At 35.7% G+C, this 26,752-nt stretch overlaps 1 protein-coding gene across 5 annotated transcripts in view; it reads right to left on the bottom strand.

Annotated features, from left to right (window-relative positions):
• Positions 1-26,752, bottom strand: part of doc2b (double C2-like domains, beta) — a 460,613-nt gene that overhangs the window by 333,882 nt on the left and 99,979 nt on the right. For all 5 annotated transcript variants that reach the window (XM_056458622.1, XM_056458623.1, XM_056458620.1 and 2 more), the window contains one exon: positions 9,638-9,800. In XM_056458622.1, the coding sequence (XP_056314597.1) occupies positions 9,638-9,800 (163 nt within the window). The remainder of the gene's footprint in view (positions 1-9,637; positions 9,801-26,752) is intronic.

Genomic DNA, 26,752 nt, shown 5'->3' with positions numbered 1-26,752 from the left:
AATTACAAATGTCCATGTGCAGTGGGTATGTCCAGTTCAAATAAATGAATCAGTGCAATGAATATGTGCAAACTTTAAATGTGCAAATGTTAAATAGTGCAGTGATTGTGAGGAGTTTAAGTTAGAGGAGTGTGGGAAGTGTATCGGGGGGGCAAACGAGTCAGTGAGGGGCAGAGTTCAAAAGGGAGACAGCTCTGGGGAAAAAGCTGTTCCTCAGTCTGCTGGTTTTTGTCCGGGGGAGCCTGAAGCGCCTGCTGGAAGGCAGGAGAGAAAACAGTCTGTGAGCAGGGTGAGAGGTGTCCTTAAGAATACTGCGTGCTCGGCGCAGACAGTGTTTCTTCTGGATGTCCTCTATGGCTGGCAGTGTAGTCCCTGTGATGCGTTGGGCAGTTTTCACCACCCGCTGCAGTGCCTTACGCTCAGCAACAGAGCAGCTTCCATACCAGACCGTGACGCAGTTGGTCAGGATGCTTTCTATTGTGCAGCGGTAGAAGTTCACCAGGACGGCTGATGAAAGCTGGTTCTTCTTAAGTTGCCTCAAGAAGAATAGGTGCAGGTGAGCCTTCTTGACCAGGCTGGAGGTGTTGGTGGTCCAGGAAAGGTCCTTAGAGATGTGGGTCCCCAGGAACTTGAAGGATGAGACAGGCTCAACGGCCATCCCATTAATGTGGATGGGATCATGCGAGCCTGTTCGTCCCTTCCTGAAGTCCACAATGAGCTCCTTGGTCTTATTGGTGTTAAGGAGCAGATTATTGTCGGTGCACGAAGTGGCCAGATGCTGTATCTCCTCCCTGTAGGCAGTCTCATCATTATTGCTGATTAGACCAATCACTGTGGTGTCATCTGCAAATTTGATGATGGTCTGAGGTCTGTTAGTCAGAAAGTCCATAACCCAGTTGCACAGAGACGTGTCGATATCCAGGTCTCTGAGTTTGATCAGTAACTTAGAGGGTATGACAGTGTTGAATGCTGAGCTGAAGTCAACAAACAGCCAAAATAAATTATGATCATGGCTTGGTTTTTAGTCTCGTCACTTAACAGAAATAATGCATAGAATATAAAGTCATTGTGCAGTGGAAAAATAATTAATAATGTGACTCCTATGAGCTTGGAGGACTGCATCCATACATCTCTGCAATGACTCAAATAACTTATTAATAAAGTCATCTGGAATGGGAGAGAAAGCAATCTTGCAGGACTCACAGAATTCATCACTGAATCATTGAATTCAACTTAAATGCCTCGTTGATCATCTTTCCCCATATATGCTCAATAATGTTCATGTCTTGTGACTGGGCTGGCCAATCATGGAGCACCTTGACCCTCATGCTTTCAGGAACTCTGATGTCGAGGCTGAAGTATGAGGAGGAGCGCTATCCTGCTGAAGAATCCTGCTTTAAATATTTCCAAAATGATTTAACAGAGCAATGAAATAATTCACAGCATGTTATTTTCAATCAGTATGATTTTATTTTTTTATACTGGAGAAATATTTATTAACCTAATTTGGTTAAATTAGGTTAGAAAAAAAACAGGAAAAAAACTATGTTGTCCAATGACTCAAAATAATGTAATTAATCTAGTTAAGCCTTAAAAATGCACTTGAAGCTGAATACTAGTATCTTGCAAAATAACTAAATATTTATAAATATAATATTTATAAATATAAAATATGATGTACTCTCATCATGGCGAAGACAAAAAAAAAAAAAATCAAAATCAAAAAAATAGTACTCTGCTAAACATTACTTGAGTAATATCTGAAAAACTATTTAAAAAATTCACAGAAGGGATAATAATGTTGTCCTAAATGGTATAAAACCAAACATAAATCATTACATAACATATTTTATTAAATAATACACAAAAATCTATATCAATAATACTAATACAGATGAAAATAAACTTTAATAATAATGTGAAACACCATTAATAACATATAGAAGTCTTTCAGACCATGGTTCTTTATGTACTCTAACCCTATGACAAGAACCAAAAGGGTTGTTAAAAGTCAATGTGATTTATTTTATTATATTTGATCTAAGAGTGTAGTACTGTAACTGTAGCGCTATTAGAAACTATTATGGATCTCTGAAAACTATTATGTGTCATCACCTGTCACTCAGAACTTCATCAAATTGGACATAAAGTGAATCTAAAGTGCTTTCACCTCATTCATGGGGATAAAGAAAACAGCTCTGCTTTTAAAGGTAATTTTCAATGATTGACATCACACAGTTTACCAGTATTTTGGTACTGATGTTTGAATGATGTCTAACCGGTTAAATAGACGACATGTCCCTGCTGGTGTGTGCAGCACATTTGTGCATTTACGGGAAAAGGTCAGTTAGGCAATTTAACAGTAATTGAGCAGTACTGCTACATGGAAGAGGCTTTTATTTAAAGGTGCAGTATGCAAGTTTGACACCCAGTGGTTAAACTAGGTATTGCATGCCTGGTTCAAAACACAGCAAGCGCAGGTTGCCAGATGAACATCAACAAGATCGAGTCTAACTATCGAGCGTAAAGGCTGATTCAAGTCGTGTTCTAAATAAGAGCACACGTTATAAGGAATATTTTCCCATATTAAAAGGAGTGTTAACCAACACCTAAAATTTATATTTTAGAAACAGCTTCTATTTCTTGCAGCCGAACAACAGGATAAACTGACAATGATCACCTCATGTGTACACCTCATATGCTTTATTCAGTGTTAAATGCTAATAATGTGAGTTTCAATGCCATTTTACATGACATTCATTGCCCTAATACTGAAAGTTCATCTCAGATTTTGAAAATAAAATAAACCGTTTTAAATTGAACTTTAGAACTGTGACTCAGTGCAAGCCAACACATATCAGTGATTCAGCATGTACATTATTAAATGTTAAACCTGTTATAAACCTTTCTAATTTCATTGGAGTGAATTGAGTCCACTATTCTGTGCTTCTGAACGGCTTTATTCAAATTTCCCTCATATTTCGTTTGGCGCAAACAGTCAAATCACTGCGTATCTCGTGACATAGCGTGTTGTTAGGACACAGGGTTACAAATGTAGCCTGGTCATCTGATGTTCACATTAGTAATATTTATTTTATTTGCTAATCAATAACCACCTCACATGCAACACTGAATCCGTATTTTATTTAGGAGGCTGTTACTGTCCACTGCATCGCATTTCGGTCGCGGACGCACACTTTGAGAGTCTTCCTGACTGAATGAATCAAATACGCTATTATCCACCAAGGCAACCTGGGGTGCTCAATGGTAAAGGTGCAGTATGTACTGCAAAATTTACAACCAGTGGTTCAAATTATTGCAGGGGTGGGCAATTATTTTTGATAAATTTGTGGCCACATTAGACTCTAGGCGGTTTTAGAGGGCCAGACCAATACAGTTCATTTGTCAAAAAAAAAAAAAAAAAACATTCTGTGAAACTATTCAATAAACATTCATAAAAATAAAAAAATATTGGTTCAAAAAAAGAAATAAATTTTACACAAAAAGTATTTTAAAGACCAGCATCACAATATCAACATATAAATGCCACAGGGTTGTTTGATTGCTTCACCTTCGATAATTTTACTTATTTATGCATTCATTCATTCATTCATTCATTCATTTATTTATTTATATTTTTTATGTTCTGTGAGAGAATTCTAGCCTGCTGAACATAATTTGCGCGCTGAGGGCGTCTCCATTTGAAATAACAAAACTGAGCAGGCAAAAGATGTTATCCAGATAAAAGATGCTATATGTGAAATCCCCTTTTGTTCACTCGCAACATCAGACCTGCACATTGCAAGGCCATGTTTGCAGTTGAATTTAAATCAAATAAATACTTCACGTGGGTCAATCAAAGAAGTCCAGCGGGCCGCAAAATGCCCTGGTCTGAAATATTGGACGTTTTTGGTTTTTATTTTTCACCTGGCCCCTCTGATGGCGACTCGCAAATGCAGGTTGCCAGATTGATGTCACCAGCAGGCTTGCCTGATGATCAAGCTTATACTGCAAGCTGCTCTGCTAAGGTTTGCAATTGTAATATGTAATGCATATGTGCTATTTGCTAATTAAAAAACACCTCATGGGTTTTTAGAACACTGAATCTGCGTCTCATTTCGGAGGCTGTCACTGTGCTCAATAGGTCACATTTTCGATCACACCTACATACAGTGGAGCAAATAAGTATTGAACACATCACCATTTTTTTCAGAAAACATATTTCTAAAGATGTTGTTGACTAGAACTTTTCATTGGATGTTGGCAACAACCAAAGGAATCAGTATACGCAAAGAAAACAAATCTAATTAGTTAAACTAAGCTATGTGTAATAAAATTAAATGACACAGGGAAAAAGTATTGAACACATAAAGAAAGGGAAGTGTAGAAAGGCAGTGAAATCCCAGACTGCAGCTGAAATATCTTGGATGCTTCAGTCCAACGTCAAGCAGGATGACGACGATGAAACCAGGGTGGACATTTCAGCAAGAAAATGATCCAAAACAAAGCCAAGTAAACTCTCAAATGCTTTCAGTGAAAGAAAGTACTGTACAAGCTGTAGAATGGCCCAGCCAATCACCTGACTTGAATCCAATAGAAAATACAAAGTAAATCTCAGATTTGATGGACGAGACTTACAGAACTGTGAAGATTTTTACACAGTTGAAGTCTGTGAAAAAAATTAATAAAAATCCCAGAGCAATGCATATGACTTCATTCTCCATATAAGAGGCGTCTTTAAGCTGCCATCACCAAAAAAAAGCCTTTTATATAACTTATTTAATACACCGCAGCACTTTCTCTATGTGTCATTCCATTGTTATTAAGAGAGTATACCTTATCAGAGGGTCAAGAAAGGGAAAGCTAGATCAACCTGTGCACTTTTATCATGTTACATTCAGTAACATCCTTTAATACACTCATGCATTACAGCAGCAGCTGGCATGGAGGAATTACTCCACGTTAGTCCACACCGAAAGCCTTTCAGAGCTCATTTATTCAGTCATCCTTTAAAAGCACACAATCAGAAAAGGTGTCCACCCCTACGACACTAATGCACCTCATACGGCTATCGCTATCAAGCATGAGTGGATGCTACTAAGCTTTTGTTGCTCTACGGTTGGTTTAACAAAAAAAAAAAAAAAAAGGAAGGATAATCTTATGCCATCCACATATCAATAGCAGCGCAGGAACATGTGAACAGATGCGCGTCTGTGGATGCGAACTGCTTTATTTATGATAAAGCTACAAAGAAGCGACATATGCGAAATTGATGGACGTTTCTCAACATCTTATTTGCATGTCGGAGATAATCAAATGCATGAGAAAGCGTGTGACTGTAAACTCTGATGGGCCGAGCGCTTTATTGTGTGTAATAAAACGATGATATATTGGTCTCTTGAGCGTCTTTTAGTGTCTTTGAGAGACGCTGGTTCACATGCTGTGGGACTACTTTCTATTGCCTAATTCTTCTGATAAGTAAGCTTATCACACACAGCAGACAGGCCTGTTTAATTCATGCCATGGTGAGTTTATATATATATATTTTTTTACATACATTTCACATTTCATTCTGCCTTAAATGCATTTCTGCAAGGTTAAGCCGCACTGTGCCTGGGAACTAGAAGCGTTTCGGGCTTGAAATGGATGTTAGAGCGAATGTTTATTTGGAGAAGGGTTAAATGGGGTCACTTTAAGACGGCTGAGCTTATTAATAGCACTGATGGTGGAGAATGGGATGTCCCATCTAAAGTACAGAAATAACTAAGAGGTGTATTAATTAGCTAACTGACCTTTAGATCTATAGCCTCGCCAGTATATTTTGATAACTGCTGCAATGATCTAATTACCAGCAGAGCACAGAGGAATAAAACTTTACCTTAAAATCCCAGTGAAGTGAATATGTGCATAACCAGCGTGATCTCACAAGGAAATGTAACTGTTTTACGTTTTTGTCAGAGTACAGTCGTATGAAAATGTAAGGAGGTGTTGATACGGCACCAAACCCTGCCCCTAAATTCAACCGTCACTGGGGGATAAACAAATCATACGAATTTATTTGAATTAGACAATAAGGCTGCACCCAATTCCGATTTTTTTCTCTCATGTGGCACAGATCGGATATGGATTCCGATTTAGTTCATATGTGGAAATTTATCCGATATGAATCAGATCCGAGCCCTTGTGTTTGCAGTGTAAGCAGGTAGATCAGATTGTCACGCATCATTAAAAACCATAGTGAATGACATCAAGTCTGACGCTTTCATTTCAGAACAGACCCAAACCTTAAAGCCCACACTAAGACTGCTTTTATATTGTCATGTAGCACAAGTATACAAGCATGTTAACGAGAGAGCGTGAACAACATCTGCCACGTAAACAATATAAACTAATATAAAACTATATGGACATGACTAAAAAGTCCCTATTGGTTTAAAAAAGCCTCAAATAAAAGAATATGGACAAATGAGAACTTTTCAAAACAACTTGTCAAAATGAAAATAAAAAAATGAAACCCTGTGAACAGAAGAAATACATGAATGGAGAAAAAGAGCGCTTTTTTAATATCAGCTGTCAGTCAGCGCCCGCTTTTTTTTTCTTGCTCATTGCGTCTTTGCCGTATGCAGTGTAAATGCAGACAATCGGATACGAGTCACTTTTAAAAGATGATGCAAGCAGGTCATCAAATAAATTGACCCCTGATTAATAAAGGGACTAAACTGAAAAGAAAATGAATGAATGAATAAATTCAATTAAATTAAAAAATACAATAAAAAAATTTAAATTTAAAATAAATGAAAAATAAAGCTAAATTGAAAACAAACTAAAAAAATGTAATCAAAATTAAAAGGTTTTATAAATTAAATTTAAAACAAATTAAATATGGCTATTTTTTGTTGATATAGCTATTATTTATTAAGAAAGAAAGAACAAAAGAAAAAATGAAAGAAAGAAAGAAAGAAAGAAAGAAAGAAAGAACTAACGAACTAAAAGAACGAACAAACGAACGAAAAGAACGAACGAACGAACAAACGAAAATTTATTTTAAATAAATAAAAATGAAATTATCATTCATTTTCTTTTCGGCTTAATCCCTTTATTAATCAGGGGTCGCCACAGCGGAATGAACCGCCAACTTACGCAGCTTATGTTTTCCGCAGTGGATGCCCTTCCAGCCACAACCCAACACTTGGAAAATGAAATTAAATATATTTATATTTATTTTATTAATTTAATGCAATTTAGATGGACACAAAAAAAAAATGAAACCATAAACAAAATACCCAATAGCCTAACAGCCCGATTACTTATTTTACTTACTTGAAACTACAAAACACAATAAATGAACTCGGAGTGCTAATATTGTAATCTATCATCATGTAAAAAAAGTTTTACTATGCATATTGCGCAAAAACAGACTGTCTTTCGTGTTTAATCTCCCGTTGCAGATATATAAGCCTGGACTTATACTAAACAGGTTAATCTTGACATTTATTTTTGTCAGGTGTTTCTGCAGTGATCACCGTCAATCATAGTAATTTTAGCAGTGACTCTCAGATGAATTCTGCAGAATTGCTTGCTTAATAAATGTGTCTGTCACTCCAAACTCCAAATGTTTATTTAAACGTTTCTCTTCATGACAAAAACAAAACTTTTCTACAAATTATGAGTGGATTGTGTACAAAAAATCATGAAATAAGAGCTCTCTTTAAAAGCAAAACTAGGCTTTTTTCCTTTCAAAAACTTCAAACTGCACAATTAATCTTCTTTTCACACTAGACCTATGCATTGTTTTTATAATGACAGGATCTGACAGCCACCAGAAAGTCAGTCAATTAAATTGTGCTCATATATTCAATATTTTGAAGCATACTGAATGAGATGTGTGTGCACCATCCATCATCCTCAAACAAACAAGCAGCTCTGCCTCACACATGTTAAATTGTTTTTTACAAAAATATCTAGATGTTTACATACATGTAGTATGTGCAACACATCATGCTGTATAGGCCTGGACTCCACTGAAGATCTAATTATTATAATTAGCTCAATTATACCTTATAAATACAGTAAGCTGACTATTGGATAAAAAAAACTCATCACTCATCACAAATCATATAGTTTAAATCAGCAATATAATACACATGAAATATAATTTAGTATAGTTTTAAATGGAGATAAGTGTAATGGTCAACATGGCTGCTCTAGTGGAGGAAGCCTTCAATTACAGGAGCCAATCATTGATTGATTCTCCAGGGGAGGGGCTCGGGCCAGACGTGTGTTTGTTTGTTTGTTTGTATTCTCTATAGTCCCCTTATAAGGTAATTTTTTGTGGAGTATTTTAGCATAGCATGATACAGTAAAGAATTAAAAACATACACCTAAAACACATACATACAGATACGCATTATTGATTAGTGTTCAAGAGTCTGATTGACACTGGAATAAAAGAGTTTTTGAGCTTATTCTGCTTTCATTGAGGGATTCCTGTTCTTTATGACAGCTTCATTGTTAGGTCAGCATAATGTGCTGAAATCTCAGCAAATACCTGCCTCACATAGAAATATAGCTGTGTAAAGCTTGAAAAGGAACCAACTACACTTGAAAACAAATGTTTTCTGGTTTTGTAATCTAAATGAAATGCCTTGTCTCATGACCTCAAGAATCTCCGGCTGCAACATTCAAAAGCAAATCACATGACGGAAACCACTTGAACGGCCACAAATTTTTAAACAAAGATGGCCACTGTCATTTTGAGAGGAGATTTGCCATCGAGACCAAGTTATATCTTATTTAAAATGTAAGTTATTGATTCTTATGGTAGAGTAGGGTTGTTAAAAGTATCGAGTTTGATACCGATCGTTACTGAAATTGTAAAAACATCCATTTCCCGCCAACATTTGAGCGCTGTTGAGCGCATTCTTAAACACCACTGATTGGCCATTGTGTTCACATGACCAACAGAAATTATTGTGATTGGCCATGAAGGTCATCGGTTCAGCATTGTTCACCTCTAAATCACAGTCATTTCTGTTGAGCAGTGGTGTTTATGTACGTTCTCAACAGCACTCAAATGATAGTGGGAAATGGACAATTTTAACATCAGTATCGATTGGTACCAAACTCAATATTTTTGACAACCCTATGGTAGAGGCATAGTTTGACAGTATGACACCGATTGCATCCAAAAAGTCGGTGCCGTGATCTTGTTCCCCTGTAATGCGCATGCACATTAGCTTGGGCAAACCGGAAAAAATGCACTTTTTTTCATGTGATTCGAACATTTATAAACAAATTTTAAGAGATAGTTGTTGTTACATTTTACTGTTAATTTCAAATATGAACTTTAATTACATGCTTGGCAAACAGTTTTGGAGAATTTGTTGTTTCCCCATTCAAACAGAATGACCAAGTGGTGCTTCAAAGATGGATGCTGAGTGAAATGACTTGCCATAAAGGGATTTTGGCCATACACATTTCCGCATTTCCCGATATTATGATGTAACATTACATCCCTAGATTTGACACACTCATCATCATGAGCTCAACCATATTTTATGATCCAAGCATAAAAATATCAGTTTTCCCACATTAAATAGAATAGAATAGAATAAAATAGAATAGAGTAGCATCTAACCTTTGCTTTGAGCCCACGTGTAGCTGATTGGTGCACTCCTGGCAACTGGCAGCTGCTCTCCTCTTTCTATTACCGGCTTCCTGTTATCTAGAATTGAATCCTTAATGGGACGAATATGCTTGGGCAAGGCTTTGTAGAACCAGGCTCCTGAACGTTTCCACACCTTTGAAGAGTGAGAAAAGAAAAACAAATTAAGAGCAGCTCAGTATGGAGCGACTTTAAGCAGGTACTCACAATGTTTTGCAAAGGAACCTCGTGTTGAAATGTAGACGTAAAGTTATGATCTGCAGACACTCAAACTCTGCTTTTAAACTCCTCATTAGAGCTTACTTTTAACCTGAAACATCACAGGATGCTGTCTGAGTTGTGCAATGCTTTTAAATGCTAAAATACTGTTCATTTATACACTTCAATTATATCCTAATGTAAGTTAAAAAAAAGAGTTTAATTGCAAACCTGCTTCAACACGTATAACTAAAGTGTTCATGTAGACCTGAAAATCTTTATTAGTTGCAACAGTTGAGTTTAAGGCTGAGGTTAAAGCAGAAGTATATATTGTGCTTGTCTGTAACATGAAAGGTGCAGTAGGTGATTGTCTTCAGAAATATTTTTTGTTGTGCTGGTTGAATGTCTCCTCACAATCCAATAGTAATGATTAAAGTAAATGATCTAAATGTATTTTTATATTCTGGGTGAGGCATAAAACTTAAAAATGTTCATTCAGTTAAAATAATTCTGATAAGTAGTCCAAACTGTCTGTCAACAAATATAGATTTGTACAACTGTGCACCCGTTCATGCAGATCCATCATTTTTATGTGCTGCGGTGACATGGACACAGGTGACAATGGTAAAAACAAATGCTGAATCAAAACTTTTTGAAATCCTGAATCAATATTGGAGTTACTTTTGCATGCTGGAGAAAGGATGACAACATGGCTGAAGTATTTATTTTAAATAGGTAGTGTTTCTGTATGTTTTAAAACTTTTTTTAGTCATGCAAAGCTTATGTAGATTTTGTTGCGTTACGAATGGGTTATATGCCGGGTTTGACATCAACTTTTTTGATCACAAGCCATTGTGGCTAGTAGATTTTCAACATTACTAGCCACTCGCCATTTTCAATAGCCACACTTTATTTGTTGGGAAAATATATTTTTTATGCATAAATTTGACTTTGACATAGATGTTGTTTTATGTCTACATGCCTCCTCATTCATTTCACTTTTTGTGTGTTGTGTATGAGCTTGCTCAATGTGCATGAGCACTTTGCAATTAGTTTTTATCTCACATGACTTTTCAGGGCTTAAAATTAAGGATTTACAAAATTTATCTCTGACCACACCAAAATAAATAATTATTTCTTAGCCACAAATTTTAAATGTGTCAAAACAAGCAAAATATAGCTGTATACATGCATTTTTTATTTTCAACAAAACTTTTCTTAAAAAAAAAAAAAAAAGATTTAAAAAAAGAACTATTTTAATATACGCACTGCAATCTGTGCTGGCTAAAGGTCCTAGATCAGCAGTTAACTACACATAAATGGGGAGTTCATCTCATATTAAAGCAATGTTATTGTAAAAAAAGATAATTAAAATATATTAACAAAAATGCGTGTAAGCAAAAAAAAGTTGGTAAAAAAAAAAAAAAACATACCGTGTGTGATAATGAAAGGGTGATCACGTGCACACGATTAATGTTAGGCCTGTTAATAATCTGTTCAAAGAATAATTGAAACGAAAGTAGTGACTGCTGCTGCTTACAAAAGAATATATATATATATATATATATATATATATATATATATATATATATATATATATATATATATATATATATATATATATATATATATATATATATATATATATATATATATATATATATATATTTATATATATATATATTTTTATATATATATTTATATATATATATATATATATATATATTTATATATATATATATTATATATATATATTTATATATATATATATATTTATATATATATATATATTTATATATATATATTTATATATATATATATATATATATATATATATATATATATATATATATATATATATATATATATATATATATATATATATATATATATATATATATATTTATATATATATATTATTTATATATATATTATTTATATATATATGTATATTCCTAAATCTTGAGCTCTCTTTTTGTCCAGTCTATTTCAAAGAGAATCGATCGCACCAGTTGCGTTTCTCTCATTCTCTCATATTTTTCTTTTGCTTGTGCGAACAGTTATTTTTGTCGTGCTGCTTCTCAGTTCTAATATCACATTTGCTGGAATATTGGGCCATCTTTATTGTCAAACCCCGCTTTTAAGAAAACTACAATTTAAAAAGAATTGGGAGTGTCTGTTTTACCCGCCACAGCTAAAATTTACCTGCATTTGGCGGGTGTTGATGTCAAGCCCTGGTTATATGCACAGAAGTGTTGTTCAGAAACTGAAATCTTCTGGCGAATGATTGATGTGACTATTTTAAGTTTCAGAAGGGACCTCTAACAGCATCAATAATGTAGATTTTTATTTAGTGAACAACAAAAAAAGAAGTAAACAGCGATATTACGCCTAGCCTGCTTTACTGACTTGGTTTTATATTCACATCGGTTGACTTTTGAACAAGGCCAACCTGTGACGCACTCCCTATATTGTTTACCATGCTACTTTGAATATTCGGTCTTAAATAGCATGCAAGTATGGCTTAATAATAGGTGTAATTAATGTACGCTAGATATAATACAATTTTTTGTTCAGAATTGTAGTATTATAAAGTACTATAAAGTTTTCTAACTGGTAAATGACAATCTAGAGGGTATCTGTCTTTTTTAATGTGCGCGTTCATGATATCAGGAGGCGGGGCTTTGGACAGCAGGGGAGGGACTGTGTTTCAAACATATTATATTAACCGGATAGCATTTAGGCAGATCACCTACTGCACCTTTAACCCACTTCTCATTCTTTTCTATGGTTTTCCCAATTAGTGACAATGTCACATAACAAAACAGATTTACACAGATTAATTGACAACTGCTCGATCGCTCGCAGAGAAGACACACACAGGTAAAGAAGACCATCTTCTTGCAATGTTCAAAAATAGTATACCATCACTCAGCCTCTTCTTCTTTGTGCCCTCTAATGAAGAGGACATTGATTGAAGCACAGTCAAAATTATTAGCCCTCCTGTGATTTTTTTTTCCATTTTTCCCACTATTTCTCAAATGACGTTTAAAAGAGCAAGGAATTTTTCATGGTATTTCCTATAATACTGTGGTCACCCACTGAAGATGAGCAGGGCTACGCCCAGTCAGTACCTTGATAGGAGACCACATGTGAAAGCTTGGTTGCTGCGGAAAGTGGTGTTAGTGAGACCAGCAGGGGGTGTTCAACCTGCAGTCTGTGTGAATCCTAACGCCCCAGTATAGTGAAGGGGACACTATACTGCTCAGTGAGCACAGTCTTTAGGATGTGACTTTAAACTGAGGTCCTGACTCTTTGTGGTCAATAAAAATCCCAGAATGTCCTTAGAAAAAGGGTAGTGGTTTAAACCGATTTGGCCAGGATGCCGGATCCTGGCCAAAATCTGCCCTCTGGCCTCTGTTCATCATGGCCTCCTACCCATCCACATATCATAATTGGCTTCATCACTCTTTTCTCCTTTCCATCAATCAGCTAGTGTATGGTGTACGGTCTAGCAAAATATGCCTGCAGTCACTTCATCCAGGTGGATGCTGCACACTGGTGGTGGATGAGGAGATTCCCCCCAAGAAATGTGTAAAGCGCTTTGAGTGTCCCGAAATGGGCTATATAAATGTAAGGAATTCATTAATTAATTAATATTTTTTCTTCTGGAGAAAGTCTTGTATTATTTCAGATTTTAAACAGACTGCAATTCATGTACTATATCAGGGCCATGTTTCTCATGGCAGTGTCAGTAAACCAGTTGACACACACCAATATCCAAACAGTCCTTTCACACACATTACCTCGCCTGAAACAAACAGCATAATGCTCTAGAGGGCTTGTGAGCACACCGCAGCCTGGTGCCAGTCACTCTGGTTGTGATAGAACAGCAAAAGACTGATGCTAGGCAGCCCGGGCAACGATGAAGCCAGAAAGACAATTAAGAAGTGATGGACAGCAGGCTCTGAAATGTCAGGGCTGACAGCAGCTGCTGGAGTCTTGGCAGACACCATCTCCCAGCTGTACCTGCTCAGTTACCATCTCCATTGGCACTGGCCAGACCAAAATAATGCACATCCAGCATGCAGGGTCAATCAATCTCGTCATAATAAATAGCCCTCCCTGTTTTGCATTGAATTGAGAGTTTATTGCGTGCGGCAAACATTTTCATATTCTGTGAGTTTTGTGTTTGGCACAGACGCCCTGAAGGAAAGCAGGAAGCAACCGCTTTGAATTCCCCAGGGTACCAATTTCTGCAAACCATCGAGGAGAAAAGTGAGTTTCAAAATAGTAGAGCAATCAGTTCATTCACAGCCCAAAAAAAAAAACTTGCACAATCAAAAATAAAGGGCATGAGCAGTCATTTTCAGAGAACTGAGTTTTATCAGTGGGAGATAACATGTAATTTAGAGAAACGATCCATTTTGCAAGTGGAAGAAGTGAACGCCATAAAAATTAGGCCCTGATTTTGTCCGTGTCCTAACAACATGCCTCACGAAAAAGATTCCAGCAATAACTAATTTGGCAAAACGACACAACATGACAGAAACATTTAAATACCAGTGTTACGTGGGTCTGTTTTACATTTTGCTTTTGGTATCGTTGTGTGTGCTTGTGTCTGTGTTTATTAGGTGGAGCTTGCGAACGGCTAGCCCAGATTGGATGAGGCAGGTGACGTCATTGGGAGTCCCTGTATTTAAATCCGATGGCAATGGCAGCTATGTCTCTCTCTCACTCACTCTCCCACTTTCTGGCTGGCGGTGCTCCACGCATGCCAGGTTTGCTCCACATAATGCTCTTTTCATTGTTATGTTTTTGTTAACTTTTGATTCTTTAGTATTCGCAATGTGTTAACTATTAGTCTAGCTTGTTTAATTGTTTATTTCGATACGTTTATTTTTGTAGCAGGTAGTGGATAATAATTTTCAGAGTCACATTTTGTTATTAATTTAGTTTAGCGAAGGAAGCAGTGGCCTGGAAGATTCACCTGTTTCTATTCTTTTTCAGAGGAGCTAGGTAAGATCTCTCCAGAAAGAACAGCTGTAGTCAGGGAACTGTTTTTTTTAGCTGCCATACGCGTCTACTCTTACTGTTATTATTTTTTGTTTCTTCTTGTAAGGTTGATTTAAAGAGCCCATATTATGGCTTTTTGAAAATGCCCTTCCATGTAGTGTGTCACACAGCTCTAAGTGAAGTGAAATATCCAGCTAAGGCTTAAATCTGTAAGTGTACAGTGTTTAAAACTATTGATTCATCTATAAAAGAGTCGACTCATAGTGCTTCAAACGAGTCGTCTTGATAACGAGTTATTAGGTGTTTCGCGATGACGCAGCTACGAAACACAAGTAGTTGCACGCGCAAGCCCGGGAGATTTGAAACCTGCGGCTCCGCCCACTAACAGAAAAAAGTCACACACACACACAGAGACACACACAGACACCGGTAGAATGAAGTCACGCTGTGCAGATGGAGATTATTGACAGTTCACCCAAAGATGAAACCTCAGCAATATAGCCCTGCCTTGAGCAGATCGAGAGCCTCTGGAAACTACCTGCTTACAAAGAAGACTTCATCAGTTTGTTAAAGGAAGGATCGGTAAAGACTGTCAGAACAAGGATCAGTGGATCATGAATCAGTTTCTTCCCCCATTTCACCAGTGTAAGTAAGTGCGATTAAAATTGTTGCCTCGTTTACTCTAGCTTGCAAATTATGCATTTAGTTGTGTTTTGTTACTTGTAACCGCGTGTGCTGTATCAGGTTAACTCTTTATATTCTCATATCGCGTGTAAAGCTACGTTGAAAACGCGACGCGTGCCGCTTTGTTTATGGATAGTCAGCTATGTGTGTGTGTGTAATGTGTGTGTGTGTGGCTCCTCTGAGGACGGTCGTTTGTGTGAGTGTCTCCTCTTAGGAGGTTGATGTGTGTGTGTGCGTGTCTCTGAATAGGGTAAAGCTCTAGGCAAAGGGTGATCAAAGGGACCCGTTTGTAAAATGAGGACCGGGGGGGGGGGGGGGGGGGGGGGGGGGGGGTTGGGGGTGTCGCGGTTGAAATCGCGGATGTAACTGAGGACGCGGAGGGGGAGGGAGGTGTCGCCGCCGCGCCGTCTCTATTCTGGACGCGCCGGCCCTGTGTGTGCGTGTGTGTAAAAAGAGCAAGTAGACTGCTAGGACATATCCTCGCCAGTTCTTGGACTTTTTGCTTGATAAAATAGTTAGTCGTCAGTATTTTCTAGTCCATCGTCTGTATTTACATTCACCCACTGGCAGCCAAAATCCACTATGAAGCGTGTGTGCACTGTGACTACTTTTATATTGTTGATAATCTGCTGGGCATTTCACTCTGTCTCGCCCTGAAGCCTGTCAGTGTCGTCGACCAATCGCAGCAGCCTGTCATTGGTCCAATCAGCCCAGATTAGCTTCGCGCTGAGGACGGGTTTGGGTACAAATGAATCACTGAACGATTCATATGGGAGTCGCTGGGATAATTAGGTAAAAATAAATGCATATTATAAGACCATCAAAGTGTTGTTTGACCTTGCATGCATATTAGACTGTTGTTGGAGACCCTTACAACCTAAATATGACCCTATTTCATATATAATATGGGCTCTTTAATTAAGATTAAATATATCGACAGGGACTTCAATTTGCCATATTCAAGCGTCTGTGTGTTTGGCTCAAATCCTGATTTTATTAATAGAGCCAGTTTTGGATTTGGGGCCGTAATAAGCAGCCACTGCACTCTTAATTAAATAGTAAAGGCTTTTTTTATCTAATTAATACATATTAAAACTTAACATTATTAATAGGTCACTGAGTGACTGATGTTGTTGGTTTGCACTAAACCACAGTCCTGACTTTCGTTTTCAAACTGTTGGCTAGTTATTTTATTTTCAAGATCTGAGGTGAACTATCCCTTGTGTGCTGTTGGGGATGTTTTCATCCACTCTGGGGTGATTGAGTCTTAATTTGGCCACAACTTTCTCTGTGTTTCAGCAAATGGAATAATTTTTGGTGACAAATCTTATTTTGACTTTTGAAAAATCTTTTAAAAATTAACAAATTTACTATAGAGTATATACAGTTGAAGTCAGAATTATTAGCCCCCTTAAATTATTAGCCCCCCTGTTTATTTTTTTCCCCAATTTCTGTTTAATGGAGAGATTTTTTCAACACATTTCTAAACATAGTAGTTTTAATAACTCTGATTTATTTTATCTTTGCTATGATGACAGTAAATAATATTTGACTAGATATTTTTCAAGACACTTCTATACAGCATAAAGTGACATTTAAAGGCTTAACTAGGTTAACTAGGCAGGTTAGGGTAATAAGGCAAGTTATTGTATAATGATGGTTTGTTCTGTAGACTATCAAAAAATATATAGCTTAAAGGGGCTAATAATTTTGTCCTTAAAATGGTGTTTAAAAAAATGAAAAACTGCTTTTACTCTAGCGGAAATTAAAGAAATAAGACTTTCTCCAGAAGAAACAAATATTATCAAACATACTGTGAAAATTTCCTTGCTCTGTTAAACATCATTTGGGAAATATATAAAAAAAATAATAATAATTCAATGGGGGGGCTAATAATTCTGACTTCAACTGTAAGTGTATATATGGAGTACAGTGCTTGTGTGTGAGAGAGAGAGACCGTTGTGCACTTATCTTGATAGGTCTGTGAACATCAAAATAAGCAGCTCATCTCTCAGAACATAATAAACCAAATAGTAAGTGTCTTTATGCACATACACTATAATCTAAAAGCCAGAGAAATGTTTTTGCACAGTCTAAAGACTGCCAACTGATGCTGCCAACTGATGATCAACAGTAAAAATTACACATTTGACCTCTTCCCAACAGGGAAAACCATCAACAATCAAGAATGAATCATTATATGGTGTCATGGTTTCGCAATCAAAAATTGTCATTATAAATGGAAGCCACTGGGTCAAAAACAGCCAGGAACATAACGAAAAGATAGTAAATTTAAACATTACACAAAGGTTTAGTAGTATGGCAATGAATGTCACAAAAATGGTATTTAGGCTCCCTTTGGGAGCATTTTATATTGAAAAAGGCACATAATCTGTACCTGTGTCATAGTAGTACATGTTGTTTTGTCACAACATCACAAAAATGGAAAGCATTTCTAAAATAGAAATTTTGCATGTCGCCGTCGCAAATGGTTAGAACAAAAACTCATTATAACCAGGAAAAAAGATATTGTTACGTTCCCCTGCAGAACATACTTTTGGGTTATGTGTGCACACTTCTGTTGGTGTGTGGGTGAGTCATTTTACATATGTTTAGGGTACGAACAAAATTGGAGGGTTCGCATTCAATGCTGGTGACGTTGGCTGCTGACGCTGAGATTGCACTACCAATCGCTGGTCGATAGTGTTTAAAAAGCCGGCCCAATCTGCACTGGTGATCTCTCTCTCTCTCTCACTCGTTCTTTCTTTGATTTTGTGGTGAATGGGTCTCTGTGAGGACAGTCTATCTTAAGAAGACTAGTCTGGTAGAATTTGATTTTGTTTTGACTTTCGATAAATGCTCTTGTTTAAAAGATATGTGAGATTGAAATGTTTGTCCGTGAACTCGTCCAGTTAACTGAATACTTTTGAGTAATACCTCGAAGAGAGTGTAGAAGTGAGCATGTCGCGCGATATACATTTAAAGCATCCAGATTAACTTCTGTGTTATCCCATTAGGTTCAAGAGACTGTGCTGTTTTGTGTATGTTTTTTAGTTGGAGCCGTTTTATAAGGTGTTTGATATGTGGAAGATGATTCCTTTTTTTAAATATTTCATTTTTTGTTTATTACAGTTAGCACATTTTGTTTTCTTTCTTTCTTTGACTTAAGCACCTCTAATTACCTTCTCTCCGTCAGGTGAATTATAATTTATTCATTGTAAATATTCTTTTACTGTACAAATATTTTCACTTGTTTTCACTGATAGTATGGGCAATCAATTGCAGTGATATTTGGTCTTCAGTTGTTTCTTTCCCCATTCACTGCTTACAGAAAACACAAAAATCTATCATATGTTATGCCAAAAACACCCTTAGTTCATAAATAACATCTAAAGGACGTGACAGATACCTTTTATCATGTGTTGCGCCATGTGTTGTTAGGACACAGTGTTACAAGCGTCTAGCATCCTCGTTTTTAAAGTCGACTCAAGCAGGAACATGTTGCTATATGCTAAAAGTTTGTAGTCCGGGTATAAGAATGCATTGATAGACTTTATACTCTGCAATAATAAACATTTGCTGAAAATAATATTTCAGTAAGTGTTCTGAAATGGCAGTATTAAAATAATTGTACTGAATAACACAATCTGTCCTTTAATACCAAAGTGCTACAAATCACCTACAGCTTTTTCTGCTTTATTAAGCTGAAAACCTTCATTGTCTGTGAAATGATAGACATAATGAATGTACATTATGCATTAACACATGCACTAAAAGACTATGGGGGAAAATGTAAATGCGCCAATAGGCTTTCAGCAAAAGAAGTGGAATAAAATTGACTGGACATTAGCAAACCTTCAATAAAAAAAAGATGCTATCACACAAATGACTATTTAAAATGGAGAGCTGCTAGAGGAGTCAAGTATGTTTTTTTTAATTCCAACCAAATGTGCAGAGACAACTGGGTCACCTAATATTCAACACTGATTCACACCCTGTTTTTCCTTTTATAGTGAACAAACTACACTGTAAAAATTGATTATAAATAAAATACCATTGCAGTAAAATCTTATATTATCAATTTACAAATGTACTAACAATTTCTGAGTAAAATGAGTCATTTTTGTGTTCCATAAATCAATAAATAATACATTTTATAAATATGCATAGATACAATTATGTTCCTACACATTTTTACTTTGTATAATCATTTACTTTGGTGACATGTTGCAATTTATCGACACTTAAATGCATTAAGCTTGCACAGCCAATAGTCTGTGGCCACTGCGACTTGCAGTAGAAAGCAGTGAATGTAAATTGTGAGAATGTTAAGCATAAAATTAAACCCCTAGGAAGTGTTATCACGACAATGCAATACTGATATGATCAAAACTTACATTAAAGGCATATAAAGCTGCTGGAACTCATTAATGTAACATTATGGTTTAACTCTGCTTTCATATAGGAATTATCAGGAATTTCCCATTTCCCACTTCTGAATCATAATGAAAAGATTGTCGCATTAAAAGTGCTCTGTGGTTATAAATAATTAGGAACCAATGAAGACAGCAGTTTAATTCTTATGTTACTTAGGTAAATCTTGTTTTAACACTATAATCTATGTTAGTCCGTCAGACATTTCTAATTTACATCAGGCCAAAATTAAAAGTTTCAACACCTAGACATACTTTTAATTACAATCGCAACAAAGTCAAAATGCAAACAGGACAAGGTTGCTTTTGTCTTCTGGCTAAAATGTGTGAGATAGTGTCTGTTGTGAACCGAACATAATACTTTAGGTCTGTTGAATGCTTAATTCTGATTGGATGATGAATATTTTAGGGTGTGCAATTTTGTTCAGATGAATATGCAAATATTGCAAATATAAATATGAATATGCAAATATTAATGTCAACCCAGGGTTTAAAAATGTACAGTGTGTTAATAGTGTGTTAATAATCATGATTATTTGTTAACCCCAGGTATAGCATGAACAGTGTGAAATAACCCTTAAAGGTATAGTATGTAAGACTGACACCCAGTGGTTGAACTAGGTATTGCACACCTGGTTCAAAACATAAACGCTGGTTGCCAGATTGACATCAACAAGAGCGAGCCTGACTATAGAGCCTAAAAGTTTATTTAAATTGTGTTTTACATAAAAGCAACGGCACATGATGGAAGCAATATTGACCATATTAAAAGGTTTTGTTTTATCCAACACCTGAATTTTTTTTCTTCTATTTTTTGCATCTGAACAACAGGATAAACTGACAATGATCACCTCAGGTCCAGCTCATTTGTTTTATTCAGTGTTAAATGCTAATAATGTGAGTTTAAATGCCATTTCACATGACATTTATTGTCATACTACTGAAAGCAGCAGCATATAGTTCACCTCAGATCTTGAAAATAAAATTAACTGCTTGAAATTGAACTTTAGAACTGTGACTCAGTGCAAACCAACACATATCAGTGATCAGGATGTGCATTTAATAATGTTAAAGAGATTTAATATGTATTAATATGTATGTTAAGATTTTAAAACCTTACTATTTCGCCGGAGTGCAGTAAGTGTTCTATTCTGTGCTTCTGAATGGCTGTATTTAAATTTCTGTCGTGTTTCGTCTGGTGCAAACAGCCAATGTGCTTATCACTGCGTAGCTTGTACCATAGCATGTTGTTAAGACACAGGGTTACAATGTAACCTGTTTACCTATTGTTTATGTTCGTAATATTTATATTTTTTGCTAATTCATAAGCAACTCATGCGGAACTTTAAATCTGCATCTTATTTCGGAGTCTGTTTCTGTTCACCGGAGGTCCCACTTCGGTCACGGACGCTTACTTTGAGAGCTTTCCTGACTGAATGAATCAAACATGCTGTTTTCCACCAAAATGCTGAAATATAATTGGTTAAACTTCCATTGGGCGGGTTAAAGGGACCAAAGCAAAGTCAGACATTCTGGCACCAAACAGACATTTTTAAAGCAGAATATCTGACTTTAGCATTGTTTTTCAGATAAACAAGAATGTTCACAGCATATTTCTTAAATTTCTGCAAACATATTATTGTATTTTTATGTTTTACAACAGTCAAAAACTTACAGCACCTTTAATTCAGTGTGTTTAGGATGGCCCAAAATTAATAGCTTTAAGTGTGATAAGCCTTAATATGAAAGCATGGATCCATCCAAGTTAATAGTGTGTTGAATACTTGAAGATGACAGTGTTCATCCTGTTATGGCCGTGCCACAAATCTTAGATCAGCGTTTCCCAACCCTGTCCCTAAAGGCACACCAATAGTACACATTTTCAACCTCTCCCTAATCAAACACACTTGAATCAACTCATCAGAACATTAGACTCCAATACCTGAAGTTAATGAGTCAGATAAGGGAGACATCCAAAATATGTGCTGTTGGTTTGCCTCCAGAAACAGGGATGAGAAACACTGTTTTAGATCATCCAGAACTGCTTTCTTAAACGCATGTAGATGTAGTCACTGAATTCCAAATGTGCAATCTTGGATTCAGACTATCCTTCAACAGTCATATGTCATATGGTGGAGTGTTCATAAATTAAATACACAGTATTTGAGTCTCTGGTGTCCCTAGGGGCTCAGAAATTACACACTTCAGACTCAAGTTGAAGCTTCAATTCATCATGAACAGTGATGAACAAGAATTCTATTAAACAAAATAGATACCAGCTGTATCTAATGCATCTCTGTCACCTATACCTTCACATTAGGACAAAGCACTGGTTGAACTGCAGTTCTTGTTCCCCGATTTGCAGCGAGAACAGTGATTATGTGTTATTTCAAGGTCAGTGAAGAGTAGAAGATAAAATAGAGGCAGTCGTGTCTCTGTGTGTACATAAATATCCAGAGACTCATTATCTACAGGCATATACCACAGGGAATGAATCTCTGAGCAATCCAGCATAACATGTTCAGCACATGAATAAAAACACACACAGGCTTAAATTCCTTTCTTTTCGTTGCAAGTTATGTCTCTCCCCATTTTTCTTTATTATAATAAAAACAAAAAAAATAACAGTTACACACAGATATTAAACCAGATTAAATCCACCCATACATAGGTTATATTCACAGAAAGCATGGGAAGTATAAGGATTAATACTTTAACTCTGCTAAATAAAATTTAAAAAAATGTACAAAAATAATTTAAGCGTAGGCTAAGAAATGACCATATTTAGTAGTAGCTAATTGTACTAAGAAAATCTGTCCTCTGATACTAAAGTGCTACAAATCACCTACATGATTTTCTGCTTTATTAAACTGAAAAACCTTATTTGTCATAGAAACGAAAGATATTATGAATGTACATTATGCATTAACACATGCGATATAGGACTACGGGGGAAAACGTAAATGTGCCAATAGGCTTTCTGGGGAAAGAAATGCAATAAAATGGATTGGACATTTTGCAAACCTTCAGTAATAAAGGTTTTATCTTCCAAACGACTATTTAAAAAATGGAGCTGCCAGAGGAGTTTTTTTTTCCTCTATGTTAAACGAACAAAAATAACTGAGTCACTCTACAAAACATAACACTGATTCAAATGTTACTTACCATGTTTTTACCTTTTTATAGTGAACAAACTACACCATAAACATGTGTTTTTAAACATACTGCAGTAGAAACAAATAAAGTACTTAATCAATTGTTCTGTTGAAACTAAACTCAGTGTGTAACTTGCCATTTCTTTGTAAATGCTTGAGAAATTTCTTGTGAAAAACTACATATTTGACAAATAGGAGGGAAAGTTACATTTTACACATTTTCAACCTTAACAAACCTTGTCCCAAAGTTTGTGTCACAATCAAATTAAATTTACAAAGATAAATGTATATACTACCATTCAAAACAATCAACACTGTACATTTTTTTTTACATTTGATTAGCTTATTTATAAAGTCTATTATAGTTCTTAAGGTTTAATTTATTTTAATTTATTAATTTCATCCTTCAAAAAAAAATCTATCATTCTAATATATATCTCTCACTCATGAAACAATTATCATCAGTGCTGATAAGAATTATCATTCTTTGATTAATGGAAAGTTAAAAAAAACTTGAACTTAATATTTTTGTAACAAATGTTTTAAATGTTAGCATCAATTTAATGACAATAAAAAAAAATCTAAAATAAAACATACTGTCCCAAAGCATTTGAACAGTATGCTGTATTTTCTTAAAATTAAAGCTGTATTCCATTACATAAACCTATATAATGCATGTATGATCCTAAATTCAGAATTCGAACATAATAATACAGTATTTATACTTTCCCTAGATATTCGATTAATCTTACAAGAAATATGACACAAAATACTTGGATTTTATGTCAACAAATTAAATTAACTTCTTATTTGCTGACTTTATGCCTCAAAATTGCAAAACAAATTTAACGCATATAGTAAACATGATCATAGATGATGCATAATCAATCATGTTGTTGAACTTAATACAAAGGTACTTCTGAAACCATGAATACAAAAGATTGTAGAGTAGATGCAGAGTAGAGCATAACAAAACAATTAAAATAGGTTGAAAAACAAATAAATAAACAAATATTAGCAAAACCAACAAAAACCTAAAAAAAAAACTAAATAAAATATTTTAAATAAAACTCTAAACAAAAAACAAAAGCAAAACAAAGCAAAGCGAAACACAAAACATCAAAGGCGAAACAAAACAAAAAAACACAAAAGCAAAACAAGAAACAAAAACCCAAAAGCAAAGAAAAAAAACAACAACAACACAAAAACACAACAAGAACAAAAACGCAACCAAACAAGAACAAAAACAAAAGTGACAAAACAAAAACAAAAAAATAAAAAGTAAAAAATACAGAAATAAAAATAAGCAAAACAACAGCATTAAAATAACAAAAAACAAAAAGAAAGAACAAAACAAAAAATAAACAACACAACAAGAACAAAACAAACACAAAAGCGAAACAAAGTGAAGCAAAGAAAAGCAAAGCAAAGCAAAGCAAAGCAAAACAACACAAAACAACAAAAAACACAAAAGTAAAATATAACAAAAAACAAAACAAAAGCACAAAAGCCAAAACAAAAGCAAAACACAACACAACAAAATGCAACAAAAACAAAACACAACAAGAACAAAAAACAAAAACACAAAAGCGAAACAAAACCAAACCACAAAAGTGAAGCAAAACACAACAGGAACAAAACAAAAACACAAAAGCAAAACAAAACAGTATCTAAAAGAGCCCTACAAAACGACACTTGCCATATACTGTAAATAGCCAGCATGGACCTCGGTGTGGCAAGATAAATTGCTTTGTGATAAGAAACACATGGCTTTTTATAGGAAATATGACTATGTTCTGGTCATATAACTCGACAGCCTTCATTAATGTCTACGGACATAAGAGGAAAGAAAATTGCCCTGGTCACACTGCTTTATAAATTATCACACAGCCCTTAATTATATTCATTCTCATTGGCTAGAATGAGAAGCATGGGAGTGGTTATTAACCTCACCCATACTGTAGCTCTTTTAATTTTCAATTTTAATTGAATCTGAATTTAAACGTCTGAACATCTCACAGGCACCTGATGAATGTATTATTGTCTTTAGCAATTACAGCAAGCATCACAATCCTCATCACATGCGGCTAGCAATTTATTTCATTCTGTACCTGACAAATTTGGGATGTGATGAATGAAAAAACGTGCACTGAACAATTTCCTCTTGGCATTTTAATTAGTCCAGTGATAGCATCGCTCATTTGAATGGGGAGGCAGCGTTTCGTGAAATTAGTTTTTGGGGCTGGTGGGTGAGCAACCACCGGTGACCAAAACCGCTTGAGCTATTCACCCCGGGACAAATCAGCCAGAACTTTATTAGGACACCCAGGACTGGAAAGTGTCATGCGGACAGTGGCTTGTGGAGGTTTGGTGGTTGTGAAAGTCAATCAAAACCTGGGGAAGGTTCATTTGTGAGTGTTTAGTGTTTCTCCTAACAATCTATTATGGGGCAAAGTCAAAGCCAATCTAATAAGTCAAATTATTTAATTGTATTTTCTTATATAGCGCTGATCACAACAGAAATCATTTAAAAGTGCTGTGTGTAAGTTTTTGACTTTCCTAAAGCCTAAAAATACCATATGTTTTAAGATATTTAAGAAACATGCTAAGTGGACATACTTGCTAATGTTATAGTCAGTTATTCTCCTTTGAAAATTTCCCTTCCATGTCTATAAACGTTTGTCTGCTTCAATATGCCAACAAAAGGTCATTTAAAACTATATTCAAACTCACATTGGTAGGTTAGCACTGAAAAAAAGCACATAATCAGTACCTGAGGTTTTTGTTGTCATAAAAGTTTATGCTGTTCAGCTGCGAGAAATCCAAATCATTTTTAAAATAGAGATGTCTGTTTTTTTCTAATTGGATCGGATTTGTGAAAACATTCCATTTATATTTGACAACATAAATGCGACTTCACTAAACAGACAGCTCGAATGTTATCACTCGATTGAATAGGCATTATCACATGATAGGTATGGGCCACGGGTTAAAGTAAAAAAAAAAATCCTGAGCCTGAACTTTTTTACTTTTTTAAAAGGAATTACTTCAAATATTGAAGATAATAACAAAAATAAAGTTTAAAGCTTAAATTTCTTAAACTGGTAAACTGAGCCTGAGATAGACTCTCTCCAATGATTATGCTTTGCACCACTTATTTAAAAGTACTATGTCAAATAAAGTTTTTTCTTCTAAACAATAACAAGTGCTTAAATAGGGGCGACGCAGTGGCGCAGTAGCTAGTGCTGTCGCCTCACAGCAAGGAGGTCACTGGTTCGAGCCTCGGCTGGGTCAGTTGGCGTTTCTGTGTGGAGTTTGCATGTTCTTCCTGCATTCCCGTGGGTTTCCTCCGGGCGCTCCAGTTTCCCCCACAGTCCAAAGACCGTACAGGCAAATTATAGGCTAAATTGTCCGTAGTGTATGAGCGTGAATGAGTGTGTGTGGATGTTTCCCAGAGATAGGTTGCAGCTGGAAGGGCATCCGCTGCGTAAAACATATGCTGGATAAGTTGGCGGTTCATTCTGCTGTGGCGACCCCAGATTAATAAAGGGACTAAGCTGAAAAGAAAATGAACGAAGTGCTTAAATAACAAGTGCTCAAAG

The sequence above is a fragment of the Danio aesculapii genome, chromosome 5 (genome assembly GCF_903798145.1).
Source record: "Danio aesculapii chromosome 5, fDanAes4.1, whole genome shotgun sequence".
Lineage (NCBI taxonomy): Eukaryota > Metazoa > Chordata > Actinopteri > Cypriniformes > Danionidae > Danio > Danio aesculapii.
The sequence above is the reverse complement of the archived record's forward strand: the minus strand, read 5'-3'. Positions and strand labels throughout refer to the sequence as shown.